The sequence below is a fragment of the Suillus plorans genome, assembly GCF_016647745.1.
Source record: "Suillus plorans strain S12 chromosome Unknown HD556scaffold_23, whole genome shotgun sequence".
NCBI lineage: Eukaryota > Fungi > Basidiomycota > Agaricomycetes > Boletales > Suillaceae > Suillus > Suillus plorans.
In genome coordinates, this window is record NW_024537407.1 from 355,954 (window position 1) to 369,423 (window position 13,470).

At 49.7% G+C, this 13,470-nt stretch overlaps 4 protein-coding genes across 4 annotated transcripts; 3 read left to right on the plus strand and 1 right to left on the minus strand.

Annotated features, from left to right (window-relative positions):
- Nucleotides 1-1,022: 1,022 nt before the first annotated feature.
- Nucleotides 1,023-4,109, minus strand: HD556DRAFT_393616 (uncharacterized protein). Its single transcript, XM_041310480.1, has 8 exons — nt 3,142-4,109; nt 3,009-3,081; nt 2,657-2,960; nt 2,527-2,604; nt 2,363-2,468; nt 2,238-2,304; nt 2,113-2,186; nt 1,023-2,061 (listed from the first exon to the last, which is right to left on the minus strand). Exons 1-8 carry the CDS (start codon nt 4,008-4,010, stop codon nt 1,218-1,220), a joined length of 2,415 nt encoding a protein of 804 aa, XP_041161073.1. The 5' UTR covers nt 4,011-4,109; the 3' UTR covers nt 1,023-1,217.
- Nucleotides 4,110-5,228: 1,119 nt separating this feature from the next.
- Nucleotides 5,229-6,374, plus strand: HD556DRAFT_393652 (uncharacterized protein). Its single transcript, XM_041310481.1, has 3 exons — nt 5,229-5,465; nt 5,532-5,829; nt 5,889-6,374. Exons 2-3 carry the CDS (start codon nt 5,545-5,547, stop codon nt 6,261-6,263), a joined length of 660 nt encoding a protein of 219 aa, XP_041161074.1. The 5' UTR covers nt 5,229-5,465; nt 5,532-5,544; the 3' UTR covers nt 6,264-6,374.
- Nucleotides 6,375-7,849: 1,475 nt separating this feature from the next.
- Nucleotides 7,850-8,935, plus strand: HD556DRAFT_1208158 (uncharacterized protein; the record flags this gene model as incomplete). The annotated part of the gene is made up of 2 exons (XM_041296512.1): nt 7,850-8,106; nt 8,380-8,935. Coding segments are annotated over 2 exons (813 nt in total), but the record flags the coding sequence as incomplete, so codon positions are not given.
- Nucleotides 8,936-11,546: 2,611 nt separating this feature from the next.
- Nucleotides 11,547-13,302, plus strand: HD556DRAFT_1366137 (Ribokinase-like protein). Its single transcript, XM_041302801.1, has 6 exons — nt 11,547-11,765; nt 11,820-11,850; nt 11,903-11,948; nt 12,006-12,106; nt 12,151-12,717; nt 12,768-13,302. The coding sequence occupies exons 1-6, from the start codon at nt 11,684-11,686 to the stop codon at nt 12,964-12,966; spliced, it is 1,026 nt and encodes a 341-aa protein (XP_041161076.1). The 5' UTR covers nt 11,547-11,683; the 3' UTR covers nt 12,967-13,302.
- Nucleotides 13,303-13,470: the final 168 nt, after the last annotated feature.

Below are 13,470 nucleotides of genomic sequence, written 5' to 3' on the forward strand. Positions count from 1 at the left end.
TACACCTGACAGAAAAAGCCAATCGTAGGTTCCTGTGCCTGTAAGTTATAACCCCGGATCAGACTTACTTTGACTTGTAAAATACCGGAAAGAGATCATGTGAGGGATTTCGTGGAACCACAGTTACAAATAAGTAGCCTTGGCGTGTCGTTGCAGATTTGACGTTGAGAAGAACCGGACACTCATGATATACTTGTTGTTGGCATAGCCGAATAACTGCAGCCTGCAGCCTTTGTTTATTTTCGATGCAAAGGGGAGACACCGCCATATAATCCCTCTTGCTCCGACACACACATACTTCCAGTTCTCTTGGAGTAGATGGAAGGGCATATTGATGGGAATGATCGATGAGCGGACCGTCGCGGTATTCAAAAGCGCGCACAAAACTTGGATACCGATGTGAATATCAAATACACGTCAAATAAGCAAAGAACGTATTAGAAAAACACGCACAGGACCCGGATAATATGTCGAGACCAAGAAGGGACGTATCATGGTCACTGCTGTCTGGCAACAGTCTTTTGGCGAGCCATGGCTTGGCTTCGAGCAGCGCCTCCGTACCCGACGACAACCTGCCAACTGTCACCATGCCAGGTGCCTATGTCATACTGATGTCAGATCTTCGACGGATGAAACAAACCTCGTATACTACTCACCCTCGACAGGTTTTGTTCAAATGTCTACAAGGTCTCACTTACGCCGTGAGACTCTTCGAATATGTGGAGATATCGCAGCCCTTCGGTTGTCTCAGCTATGAAGAACAGTCGGACAGCCAGTTCCCTAGTCTAACCACGGAAAGGAAAGAAAGACAAATGCGAATGGGATTACAGGATGAAAGAAAAAAAATTATCATTGGAAATAAGATAAATTGCATATACAAGCACGCATCAAAACACCCAAGCCTCTCCATCAAGAAAGAAAGTGAACGAACATGGATGACAGATGCACCGTCGTAGTAGTGTTAGCTGTGTTGGCCCAGAATTTTCACTTTGACCTGACAATCGGAGTATAACACTCGTATCATGTCGAAGCGAAATATTAATCTCGCACGGACAGATCACTAATTGCGGGGAAACGCTCTTGATATATGTTTTCCCGCGCCGTAAGATCCAATCGCAAGTCACAACCCTCTCGTCAAGTTCCTAGTTCGGGAGCTTTGGTGACGACTTGTCAGCATCAAAGCCCCCGTTCATCACGGACTCATCTTCCAAGGCTGTTCATGATCCTCCAGCCATATCCAAGAGCCCTTCTATGCTCTTGCCCAAATCCCCTCCGTTGGCCTCCAGTACCCAGTCGCGTACCTCTGGGTCCACTCCTGGGAAAATCTGGGCTAGAGTCGCACGAGCAGCAGCGCTCGCTTGTGCATGCGCTCGGTCGATTTCTGCTTCGACAGCAGTAAGGTCCAGCGAGGGAGTGGGCGTACGAGATATATGTTGGCCTACAGAAGGTGGTTGAAGGTGCTGTGGAATAGCGTTGGGGGGAGGTAATGGTTGGGCAGGACCAAGCGCAAGTGCTTGGTGTACATATAGCCCTCTAGAGCCAGGTCTACTTGGGGTTTCGTCGGCTCCGTAAGAGTACCCCATGTGCGTGGGTGGAGTTGGAACAGGCGACGGACGACGGACGCGGGGCTTGTAAGGTGTTTGCATGGGCGCCTGAAGTCCCTCACTGCCTGTCGGTGTGTGCGGAGTACCACCAGCGAACTGAGCAACCTGGTCAGGGTGTGACCAGTGTCTCTCCCGCTCTTCTCTACCAAGCTCAAAGGGCGCAAACGGTCCTGGAAGGTAGCCTATCTTTTCATCTAGTGCCTCGCTGAATATACGACTGATGGCACCGAGAGGTTTTGATACCACATCCCCGGTCTTCTGCAATAACTTTCGAGCATCCTCGCCAATTGTGAGATTCTGGGCTGATGACGGGACGGCGAGAGCGAGCGGTTGTGCAGATTCTTCTCCTGCGTGTGGAGATTGACGTGGAAGTTGATTCGGGGTTTGTGAGCCTTGGGCTATGGTTGGTGAAGAAGGAAGTGACGGAGGGAGTGTTTGGATTGCTGCCTCTACATTTCTGTCAAGAGGAATGAACATGAATCACGAACTGAATGTAAATTATAAAAACCTTTCAAATTCTGCCTGTGATATACTAGAGAGCGATGTATGATCCATACTTTCAACGAATTGTACAGCACCCATCTGAGAAGTAATCATTAGCACGAGTAACCGACAAAGCAGTCATAGACTGACGAGGCTTGAAAGATAGTAACCCGCCTCGCTCTGTAGCTTCGCAGGATTTCGAAAGCGATTTATAAACCTTTGGGAAATTTTGTCAACTTCGTTGGGCCTTGCACGGTGAAAAAACCTGTACACACTCAACGTTCGAAAGCAAATGCTCAGGGTTCGCTCTCAAGACCACGTAAATCAATATCGGCACAAAAGAGTCTGCACCTTCCTCCTTGCGTAAATGTCGTATCAAACCTGGATGACATCCGAGAATGTGAACATGCTGCTGAGATAGAAAGTGAAAAGCGCGAACCAAAGATAATCTTGCAGCAATTCAGAATGCAGATGAGTTTATCCCGTGGAGCCTTGTAATGATTCACTTTGCAAAGTTCTGCCACCATTTAGAATTTGGCTGACTAGCAAGGAGGATGAATACTACATACCCTGTTGAGCAAATTCTAAAAATCCAGTGTTTCCATCGTTATCGTCGGATTCGAGTTCGGGTATATCAAGATGTCGGGGTCGTACCCAGCTAAACAACGCAATCCGTTGAGACAACACACGATCGCGTTCGAGGTCATCGGCTGTGACTGGTCGGGGTGGAGTAAGGAGAGGAAGACAAGGCGTGTACGTGTATTCATAAAGCCGGTTCATCACTAGTTTCTCCATTCCTTCCATTGCGTTGTCAAATTCTTCCTCCGTTGCATTTCTCCAAATGTCCGTTTCCCGCATTTTCGTGGCAATGAACTGATAAACTTGAATGTCTTGATTTTGAATAGAATGAAAGACACGTACGCTCAGGAAATCATTGATTATCTTGATCTGGTCGTTGACGGTAAACGTCCGTTTCGTGAAGTTGCTGAGAAACCTGCAGAGTGAAGGACGGCGAAGTGAGCTCCTATAACGTACACAATGTCACCAGACGCACGATCGCACGTATTTGCCAAGTGGTTCGGCACCCCTAGACTTCATCTGGTCGAGGAACTTCTGGAAGTTGAAAGAAGGGTCCTTATCCTTGCGTGGAGACTCTGATCCAGATGGCGATGTAATAGCTGGAGTCGCGGACCGGGTGTCCGGTGCGCTTTGTGTCTTCGAGGCAGCGTAATCAGACGGAAGAGGAATCTGCTTGGAAAGCGGTGATGGCGCAGTAGACTGAGACTGTTGCTGTGCAAATGAGGACACGGTTGTAGGCGAGGGGGTGGCAATGGGTTTGGCCGCATCCATCGACAAGGGCCGAGGGCGCGCTCTAGTCGCCACGCTAGGGATGGAGAAGGTCCTAGCTATTGCAGCGAGTGATGGGAAGGCAGATGAGGCGGAAGAAGTCGATGGTTGTGGGGAGGGTGAACCAGATCTGGAAGAAGGCCCATCACGTTGAATGTCCTTCGAGGCAGACCTGGAGTGTGCTCGACTACTCGGCCGCGATGGAATTCGGGGAGGTGGTGGATGCCCTTCTGAGCTGGCCCAGGCCTGGTGCGCACTCAGCTCGTCCTCGTTTGTAAAAGGATCAAACTGAGTCAGAACATCCTTGCTAACACGCACTTGGTGATCGAGAGCGTTGTTGATTAAGTCTGCAGGTGCAGCGAAAACAGATGGTGAAGCGGCGTTAATCGCTGTTGGATCTGGGGTATGTGCTGGCTTCAAATCGAGCTTCAGCTGCTCCTCTGACCATGGATTCTGGGCTTCAGTGATAGATGGGATGGCAGGAGTCTGTAAGCCAGGAGGAGGGCGTGAATCAAGAGATATGTGAAGGGAATCAAAGTCGGACGTTAATGTTGAGTTTTCCTGAGCGTCGACCATATCGTGCTACTGGATGACACGCCTGACGGAAACGACGTGGAAGTCGAAGGTAGAAGCTGGCAAGTACAGACACTTAGAGCCAGTGCAACATGATGCACAGCACCACACTATCCATAAAAGTACATCGTCAAATTTAAAGTGCCGCAGCCGTCAGCGTCTAAATAGACTCAAGCTACAATTGCAAGCTTGGCTGGTCAAATTTACGCAAGTCACTGCGAAAGAATCTTCAACGAAGCTGGCATACGACTTCAAGCTTCAACCGCCGGCATATACTTACTAGCCCTGGACCTCACATACTCTCATGCTAAGCCAGCATCTGCCTCCCAGGCTCATAGTACTAAGGGTACAAAACGCTGGTTGTGGCCAACAAAGCCCTAGGTGGTGAATCTCGGATCTCGGTGGGCACCTCCTCAATCAGATTCGGCATGTGTTACCTGCGGCGCGGAATGCCTATTCGATTCGCACTCTATAATGGCCACGAGATTTATTGAGGCAGCGACCACAGGTCGGTCAGTTTGAGTTTTCCCTCGGCATAGTGGCGAGCTTCGAGGAAACTCGCTTTACCATTCTGAAGTGACACCCAGAGGCTCAGTCTCTGAGCGCGTTTTACATAACATGCAGTATTGGTCTTGCACCAATGGTGTTCTTATTCCATGGAACTTTGTGTCGTCAAGTCTCACCTCGGAGGCTCGGACCCTTGAACATTCGACAACTCAGAAACACTTCACTCATGGTAGCCATTTACTGGTTTCAACTCGCTGGTCCTTGCACGAATTAAGTACCTCCTTGCTAACCGGCGGCAATACGACCCAGTCAACAACCCTAATATGCACGTGTCAATCTCATATTCAAATCAGTGGTCTTTTTAGGACAACAGTCCGCGAGTTTTTGAACGAGATTGACTGTTCGATATAACAATACTCTCATGTGAGTTCCAATACACTCCATTCCGATTTAACGGTCCCGATCACTGGTATAGTTTTTCATTGGCATCACACATCCTTCTTTGCCTTTCCTTCTCTTGCGGCCTTTGTCCTGATCAATTTTTCGTTGACGTCCACCACGCTTCATTCCTTCTTCTCCTCCCCTCTCGATACACCGCTCCCAACCATTACAGGTGTTTGTCGATTTCTCCGCATACCCTTCCTTGTATTTCCTTCCCCATACAGCCCCAGCCCCGATCATTACAGTTTTTTGTTGATTGCTCCACATATTCTTCTTTTGCATTTCCTTCCCCATACAACCCCAGACCCAATCAATACAGTTTTTTGCCAATTCTTCCACACGCGTCATTCTTGCCCTTTCCTTCTTCACATTCCTCATGAACGCTCCAATCTCGATCATCAGTCTTTTGCCGACGCCCTCCACATGTTATTCCTTCCATTCCCTATTCCTTCCCCATACTGCTTCGGTCCCGATCATCTCTTTGTTGACGTCCTCCAGCATTCTCCACATGTCCGCCCTCCCCTTTCTTCCCCCATTTGGCCTTAACCCCTAACTCTGCGCCCAACCTTCACTTAGCTGATCGCCGACGATGCCACGACGATACCAACACTCATTGCTACTCACTTGTGGGCGCTTGTATGTACATTTGATCTCGACTTTCAAGGGTGTTTACGGATCAGAGGTTGGGAGACACCAAACCGGAAGGGGAGAGTTTCCTGATCGAGCATGCATCTTGGTTAGCATATCTTCTTTTGTCTACTTACCGTTATCTGAGAAAACAACTGTTCGACAAGTGACATATCTCCATGGCCATGTGGTGCTTTTGTACCTTTTGCTGTCGTATATGTATTTAGTATGTCGTAGAAGTGCATCTGTAAGACCTCTCTTCGATGGCGTGCTGCACGAAGTTTAATTATTATTATTCCCTTGAAGTGCATACTTCTTATGTTTTCCAGCATTCGAGGAGAGTGGTCGCTTATTGTACTGACATTGATAAGCAGCAGTTCTCAAGACCCTGCAGGCACGCACGACGATATTCAAAAACAAAACAGGGTCCTGCTGTCTGATTCTGTGTGTCTGTCGCAAGCAAGCGAAAGACACGCATGTTATGGCCGTGACAGTCGATCATTGGTAGCGGAATTATTCGTCAAACTTCCACTGATTCGACCAATCGATGGGAGCAAGATGAGGCGGCGAAAGCAGTTGTACGGGTACCAGGTTGACCGCTGTACCCCTTCATTGGTTGACGATGGGCCGCGACCTGTCGGGATCGTTTTATTTTTATTTGAGTTATCCGACTGCTGTTAGTGCGGAATAATAGAAGCGGGCCCTGGCGGGCCGTAAATGCAATCTCATTGACCGGATCCGTAGAATAGCCGTCAAAGTAATAGTGAGTAAGTTCCTATTGGTCCCAATGATGATCCTTTGTGTGGTTGGCGGGGGCGGGCAAATTATTTTTACACAAATGGCTGGGTGACGAGATCCGGGGGGATCATGCGAAACTGCCTAACATGAATTGGTTGCTGTATGTGCTCCGTGCCAATCAGGCCAACTGGCTACGGGATCATGGTAGGTGTTTGGCAGATATGCAGCGTGGCAGAAGAAATGCCCAAGTTTGACTTCAGAATATCAGAACACTGGCCAATTGTTGGGAAAAGCCGGTTATTAGACGCCGATATATTTATCTTAGTTCAATTTATGTGGCTGCGTCTGGTTGAAAGGCGTACCGCCGAGCGTTAACGTTTAACGGTCACCAGTCAGAGCCCACGCCACCTGGCAGGTCGTAAGCTATGGAGTAGGGTCATATGATACTTGGCATGGGAGGATACTGGCACCTTGCAACTGCGGGGCTCCAACAAGCCATGTTAATTATGTAACATACGTTTCTAGTAGGGGGTGCGGAGAAGTTTCGGCGAAGAAAGTTGGTCCGAACCATAAAGATGAACCTTCCTGATTTGCATGCTGGCAAAGTTCCGATGACGAAGGCATGCCCACGATCAACGGGCATAACGACGGTCAAAGTTTACATGCGAGTGCGGGCGGATCATATGTAGTGCACAGCGCAGTTAACAGACACCGATGGCACTCCCGTAAGCTGTTGGCGCTGCGGAGGCGATTATGAGCACTTGGAAGTCGGAAGCGGGTAATGGAAAGCTAGGCCAGAGAAAGGATAGCGGTGTGGTCCAGTTCAGGGAATGATGTTATCGCGATAATATTGCAGAGACGCCGTGCTCGTGGATGCGGTGCCAGCAGAATGACTGAGGATGGCAAGAATGACGAGAATATAGGACCAAAAATTTACTGAAAAGGATGATTGATGTGGGGTAAGTAATGCGGGGGGCCCATCTGATGCTGGTATTATTTCTTCGAATATTTGTTATATTTTATTATATTATTATTGAAGCGGACCGAGCCGTGTGAAGAGAATCGGGTAAATCGGCACGAGAGACCCCGAAAAGTGATACGGAAAAAATTGAATTAAGACCTAAAAAAAGTGTTTGTCGTGTGGCATTCGTCTGCCTGGCTGGTCCAGAATCCAGATCTTTCTCTTGCCCTCCATCCATGCAATTTCAAGAAATGAGTAACCTTCATCTTTAAAGAAGGCGTAAGCCGCCAACTTTGCAGCTCTCTAGCATTTAGCCGCTGTGCTAGCCAAGTTCTCACTATCCCCAGCAGCTCCTTTCCCCGCTCCTCCTCTCTCGCTCATTCTTTTTTAATCTAAATTCTCGTCATCTCAAATCCAAACTCGGCTTCGTCCTTAAGCTTGTTCTTAACTAGCTTCTTACTTCTCAAAGGTAAGTCGCATACTCGGGTCGTTCGCTCATCATCTTTCAACCAACCCAACATCCCATCCTGACCCTATTTGTTAGTGCACACGAAAGGTTTGCCACATCATGGCTAACTATATGACCGTCTTACTCGGTTCTGTAAACACCATACCTGATGACACTGCTGTATCGGAACTTCCCCGTGGTCAAGTCGATTATCTCTCTCATGAATGGCGAGAAGAAGATGTATGGCGCTCGTGGCGGAGCATGACTCGTCTAAAGAACGAAATCACAAATGGAATGAGGTTGGAGAACGCTTCCTGGCGCACATGGTGGAAACAACGCAACAATCTCAGCACTGTCAGCCCCGAGACCCTTAATTGGTGAGCTCAATGTTCATTTTTGAATACTATACGCCCCTTCCTTGCTCGCATGGTTCAATTCGACCATCCCTTTTCATTTATGATCGTCGAGCACGAACCCCGCGATTTTGTGGGGCCCTGCATGGCCATGTGTCCAATAATCATTCAAAATCTTTGCCTAAACTGCTCATTGTGTCACCGTCACATCGTTTTTTTTTCAAACCCTTTTGGTAGACTTTTACCCAACGTCATACCTTTTACTTCATCTCGAACACACCCTAACAAATTTTACAGGCTGAAAGATTCTGATGTTACGTGGTTATATGGTCCTCTTCACACGGCAGATTACCCCGCCCCCACCCCCACCCCCAAACCTTCACCCAACACTGCCGCCGCTCTCGATCTCCCCATGCTTTCATCATCCCCGCCCACCACAAAGCCGATTCTAAAGCATCGTTCTATCATGGAACTTCTAACTTCCGACCTGCCTTCTTCTCCCATATTTAGCCCTCCTGAATCGGAAGAGGATGAAATACTTCATATGCATTCCGAATATGAAGCTCCGAAGCATTTGTCGGGACCTGTTGTGGGAGGAATGATCAAGCGGCCACCTCTCACGCATACCAAGAGCGATACGCATATCTCCCGCTGGGGCCTCAATCGTGACTGTAGGCGGGATTCACCTCCGCGGATCATTGCATCTGGAACTCCTGACATTACGAGTGAGGTGCCTCCCGCCTCCAGGCAGGGGTCCTCCCCAGATGCTGTGATTGTGCCTGGCCAAAAGCGGAAACACATCACCTTCAACACATTTGTGGAACAATGCATCGCGATCGAGAAGCCAAAGAAGAAGCGCACAGTATGGAATGTGGAATATACTAATTCCAAGACAGTGGGTTCGAACGATTATAGTCAAGACTATAGCTTTGAGGATGATGGGTCAGTCTTCGGTTGTTCCCTTATGGGTGCATACTTATGGTTCGCCGATCAATCTCTCCCGACAGATATGATGAGGACTCCGAAGATGGGATCGTCGACGAAACTGATGAGCTTCTTTTTGGCGACGAAGACGAACACCCCAACTCACCATCACATATTCATGCATCTTATCCTCGGTCTTCCCCACCACCACAGAATACTTCCCCTGTGTCGTCTTCCACGTCGGAGGAAGATGATGAAGATGAAGTCCTCGAGATGCGTGTTAGGCATGCTAACGCCGGGGCCATGCTACCTCCCCGATCATCCTCGCATTCTTCTTCATCGACCTCCTCCTCTTCCTCGCGGTCCCGTCCACCTAAAGTTCGTTCCGCGTCGTATACGCATTACACGAATGGTTCCTCGGTCCATCATAGACGAACCACTGCCGGCGCCCTCATGCACACGCACAGTTCAGACAAGGAGCTTGTCACTATCGCGCTCATTGCACCAACTATCTTGAAGACTCGGGCGGAAGAGGATGAGCACTACCCGTATACCCATTCCCATGGTTATCCTCATCCACCTTCAAGTGACAAGTGGTATGCCTACGGTGGGCAGGAGTCACCCGTGGAGCTTGTTTACGTACCCACAAGCTATATTTGTGCGGACATTGACGGTGTAGACGGCGATGGGGTGGTCGACGACATGATGGCCGAGCGATATCACAAGAGCTTGAAACCAGCGCAGTTTTTCGACCGCCCTATCGTCGCATCTCCACTTCCGGACGAGGATGTACCAATGAAGGAGGTTGATACTCGCACATACTTTGAGCAGCAGGAGTTTGTTGAGCCTGGGGCTGAAGGCCCAGAGAGACTCCGCTCCTCCCACGGTGGCACACGGAACATTCCTGTTGTGCAGAACTTTGGGCGAATTGGGCGACCTGAAGTCGTCGTGAGCTCTGAGGATACCTCTGGAGAACGTTTATCGCGTTCCGGCTCAAGATCTCGTTCCAGATCAAAATCTCACTCCAGGTCTCGCACACCATCGCCTTCTTTGGCATCCATACAGATGCCTTCCCAAAGTACAGCAGTCCCTGTACCCAGGTCTAGCTCGTTTTCCTCCCCATCCGGATTGCTTCAGCCACCTGACGCGCCTCGTGGCCGATCTGCGTCGTCATCGACATTGTCCTCACAGGCCGAGGGGCAGCAGGCACGAGGACGGAGTATCACGCGGACATCTTCGTTCTCAGATCGTGACAGTGAGAGTACGGAAAGCTTTGGGAACCTCAGCCCTGACGGTGGTTTTGGACTGGCAATCGGAATTGGCAGTGCTTACGTGGGTGGACGAGATCGGGACGCGCGCAGCGATCGCCAAAGGGAGGGAGTCGTACGCATTGCGGAGCGAGGTCGGGATCGTGTCGGGCGCCGAACAAATTCGAATTCGGGCTCAGGTTCAAGTCTGAGCCCAGAGGATCCACGGGCACCTCCTGTGGTTACAGCCCCACTAGAGTCACCGAAGAAGAAGTTTACCTCTGCGTCATCCTCGTCTTCTGATTCTTCAACGATATCAGCTGTTTCGGTGTCGACTATGCGCCCGCCATCGCGGCTTGTGTTGGACACGGAGCCTAGTACGCAGACTGATTTGACAGAAACTGCTTCTGCTTCTGCCACCTCTGTATCATCCTCGTCTACAGTCATACCCCCTACACCTAATCAAGCGCAGGAAATCAAAGAAGAGCAAGAGTGTATCTCGCGACAACCTACGCCTGCCAACTCACCCATCCTGACTATGCGCCCGGCCTTTCCCTCCCCGAAATCCCATTCCACTGCGAGCTCGTCACGGCATGATCGTAAGCTGTCGGCTGGTACGTCGAGAAGTCCTACAAGGGCCGACGATCGACAGCAGGGTGGTCTCGTTGGGCGCGCTGTCGAGATCATGTCGAACGCAGGTGCCTTCCTAAATTACTTCTGGCATAGTGGCCCACAAGCGAGTGTTACCGCGCCGTGATTCTCGTTTCGAATTCTGGAGCCGCCGAACGTCAATGCGCCACCCACCGCAAGCACAACATGTCAATCCCCTCTGTCCCCCCCCCCCCCCCTCCAACTTTGACGCCTAATCACATGATTTACTTATAACCGGTATTTTGGAACTATTTCATCTTCGCTGGGTCTCATCGTCCATCGCTCGTGGTTTTTCGCGTCTTCTCTTCTATCTTGGCTCCCCGTTGTGTTCTTCACCGGTACATATTATATATCACCCCTTGGACTTAGACCTCCAACCATATCACGCCCTTCTGTTTTCTCTTCTCCGCATATTACCAGTACCCCCTTCGTCTATAAGATTAATAGCTAGCTAGCTACTCGTTGCACTTACTCATACTGACTACTTTTGGCTTGTACATAGGATGTATCGTTGACACGCCGTGGTCGCGTCCTTGCAGATGCTTTGTCTATTACATGCGTGGTTGTGGTTATATGTATGATTGCGTGTTTACAGATCATAGATCAGTACTCAACTTTGTGCTTGATCATGAACGGAGTTGTTAACGCACAACCGAGCATGATGCATGATGCCTTGAGGTGACGTCAGTGCGTTGTAAAGTACGCGCTTCCCACCCTTGGCCTACTTGTATCGCACTCTCGATAGTTCATCACCATCAAGTGCTGTTACGATTCCAACCATGCCCGTGCCACGTAGTATAATTAAGCAGATCAAGCAGATCATCCCCCCTCTGAACGGCACTTTGCACAAAGGACAATCAGGTAACGACCGTTCTCCACTCTGCAGCGAATGTACATGATCTCTACCCTACTCAGGCAGAGTCGGTGTGCTCGGAGGAGCTTTGGAGTGAGCGTTATTCAGAATGATTTTGCGATTGTGGGGGTTGATTGTATTGCAGTTACACTGGTGCACCATTCTTCGCAGCAATATCTGCATTGCGACTGGTATACATTCTAGTGTATGAACGTTTTCACAAGTATATACTAAGCTCTTATATGCAGGGAGCAGATCTTTCGCATGTCATCTGCTCGCCCACAGCTGCTCAAGCTATCAAGTCCTACTCCCCAGACCTAATCGTACACCCCATTCTCCGTGAAGATACGTGAGTCTGTTCACGTACTTTGCAGTTTCATCTGACCATCATAGATCATATGAGAAAGTGGAGAGCGATCTCAGGTCTCTGCTTTCTCGACTGCATGTCCTCGTTATGGGACCAGGACTAGGCCGCGAGGATTACATGCAATCTTATGCTCGCCTGGCGCTGTCTATCGCTCGTGAACAGGCTATGTTTGTCGTCCTCGATGCTGATGCTCTGTATATGGTCGGGAAGGAACTTCCTCTCGTCAAGGGATACTGCCGTGCGGTGCTCACTCCTAATGTGGTCGAGTTCAAACGTCTGAGTGAGTCGGCGGGCGTTTCGCCAGATGTACCGACGAAGGAACGCGCTGGAGAAATTTCTAAACTACTTGGAGGTGTCGTAGTGCTGGAGAAAGGTCCGGTTGATTTAATCGCGAGCGATACTACGGGTGAAGCTGCTAGTCTTGAGGCGAGTAAGCTGGACGAGGGCGATGAGGAGCGGCAACGTGTGAGGGAGGTGGTTGAGGTAGATGTGGAAGGCGGGTTGAAGCGGTGTGGTGGCCAGGGTGATGTTCTCAGCGGAACGGTTGGGGCGATGCTTGCGTGGGGGAAATGCTACGAGGACGGTGCCTTCGGGTGAGTCTTGGCTTGGCGATGAAATGTGGCTGATGCTTATTGGTGGATAGCGATGGGAGTATTCCTGCTTCTCGTCTCCCGCTTCTGGCGGCGGTGGGTGGAAGTATGGTCACCCGAACTAGCAGTCGAATGGCGTTTCAGCTACAGGGAAGAGGTCTTGTCACGCAAGATATGCTTCCGCAGCTTGGCAAATCTTTCTCGGAGGTCTTTGGAGAAGACTTGTGGGCTGGAGATAAAGGCAGGCTCTAGGTTTAAAGACAAGGGAGGGTAGAAGACGTCTGCATGTGCAATAGAAGAAGTTCCACTCTGCATTCACCTGGTTCGGGAAGAGGAACAGTTGTGACGTGATTAATGTGACAGAAAGAGGGGGGATTATGGACAAGTCTTCCCAAGGTCGGGCGGGGCCTGCAGGGGCAGCCTCGGAGTGGGGGGAGTTGGACTCCGAGGCACAAAAAGACATGACTAAATCATCACAAAGGAGCAACAGACCCTGAATGATTCTAGTAGAAAGGCACTTAACTCACTCGTCTATAAACCACTAGGGACAACAATTGAATATTAATATTTTTTGGAGGTACGTTAGGATACAACTGTCGTTGCACGGAGCGATGCACGTTCCGCTAATGTTAGACGCGCCAAAACAGCCCCTTGTTTCTATCTCGTTCCTTGATTGCGTGCCCTTCAGGGTCTATGCTATGCACGTGATGAAAATCACGTATCACGTGCTAAATGATACTAAAAGAAGACCATTGC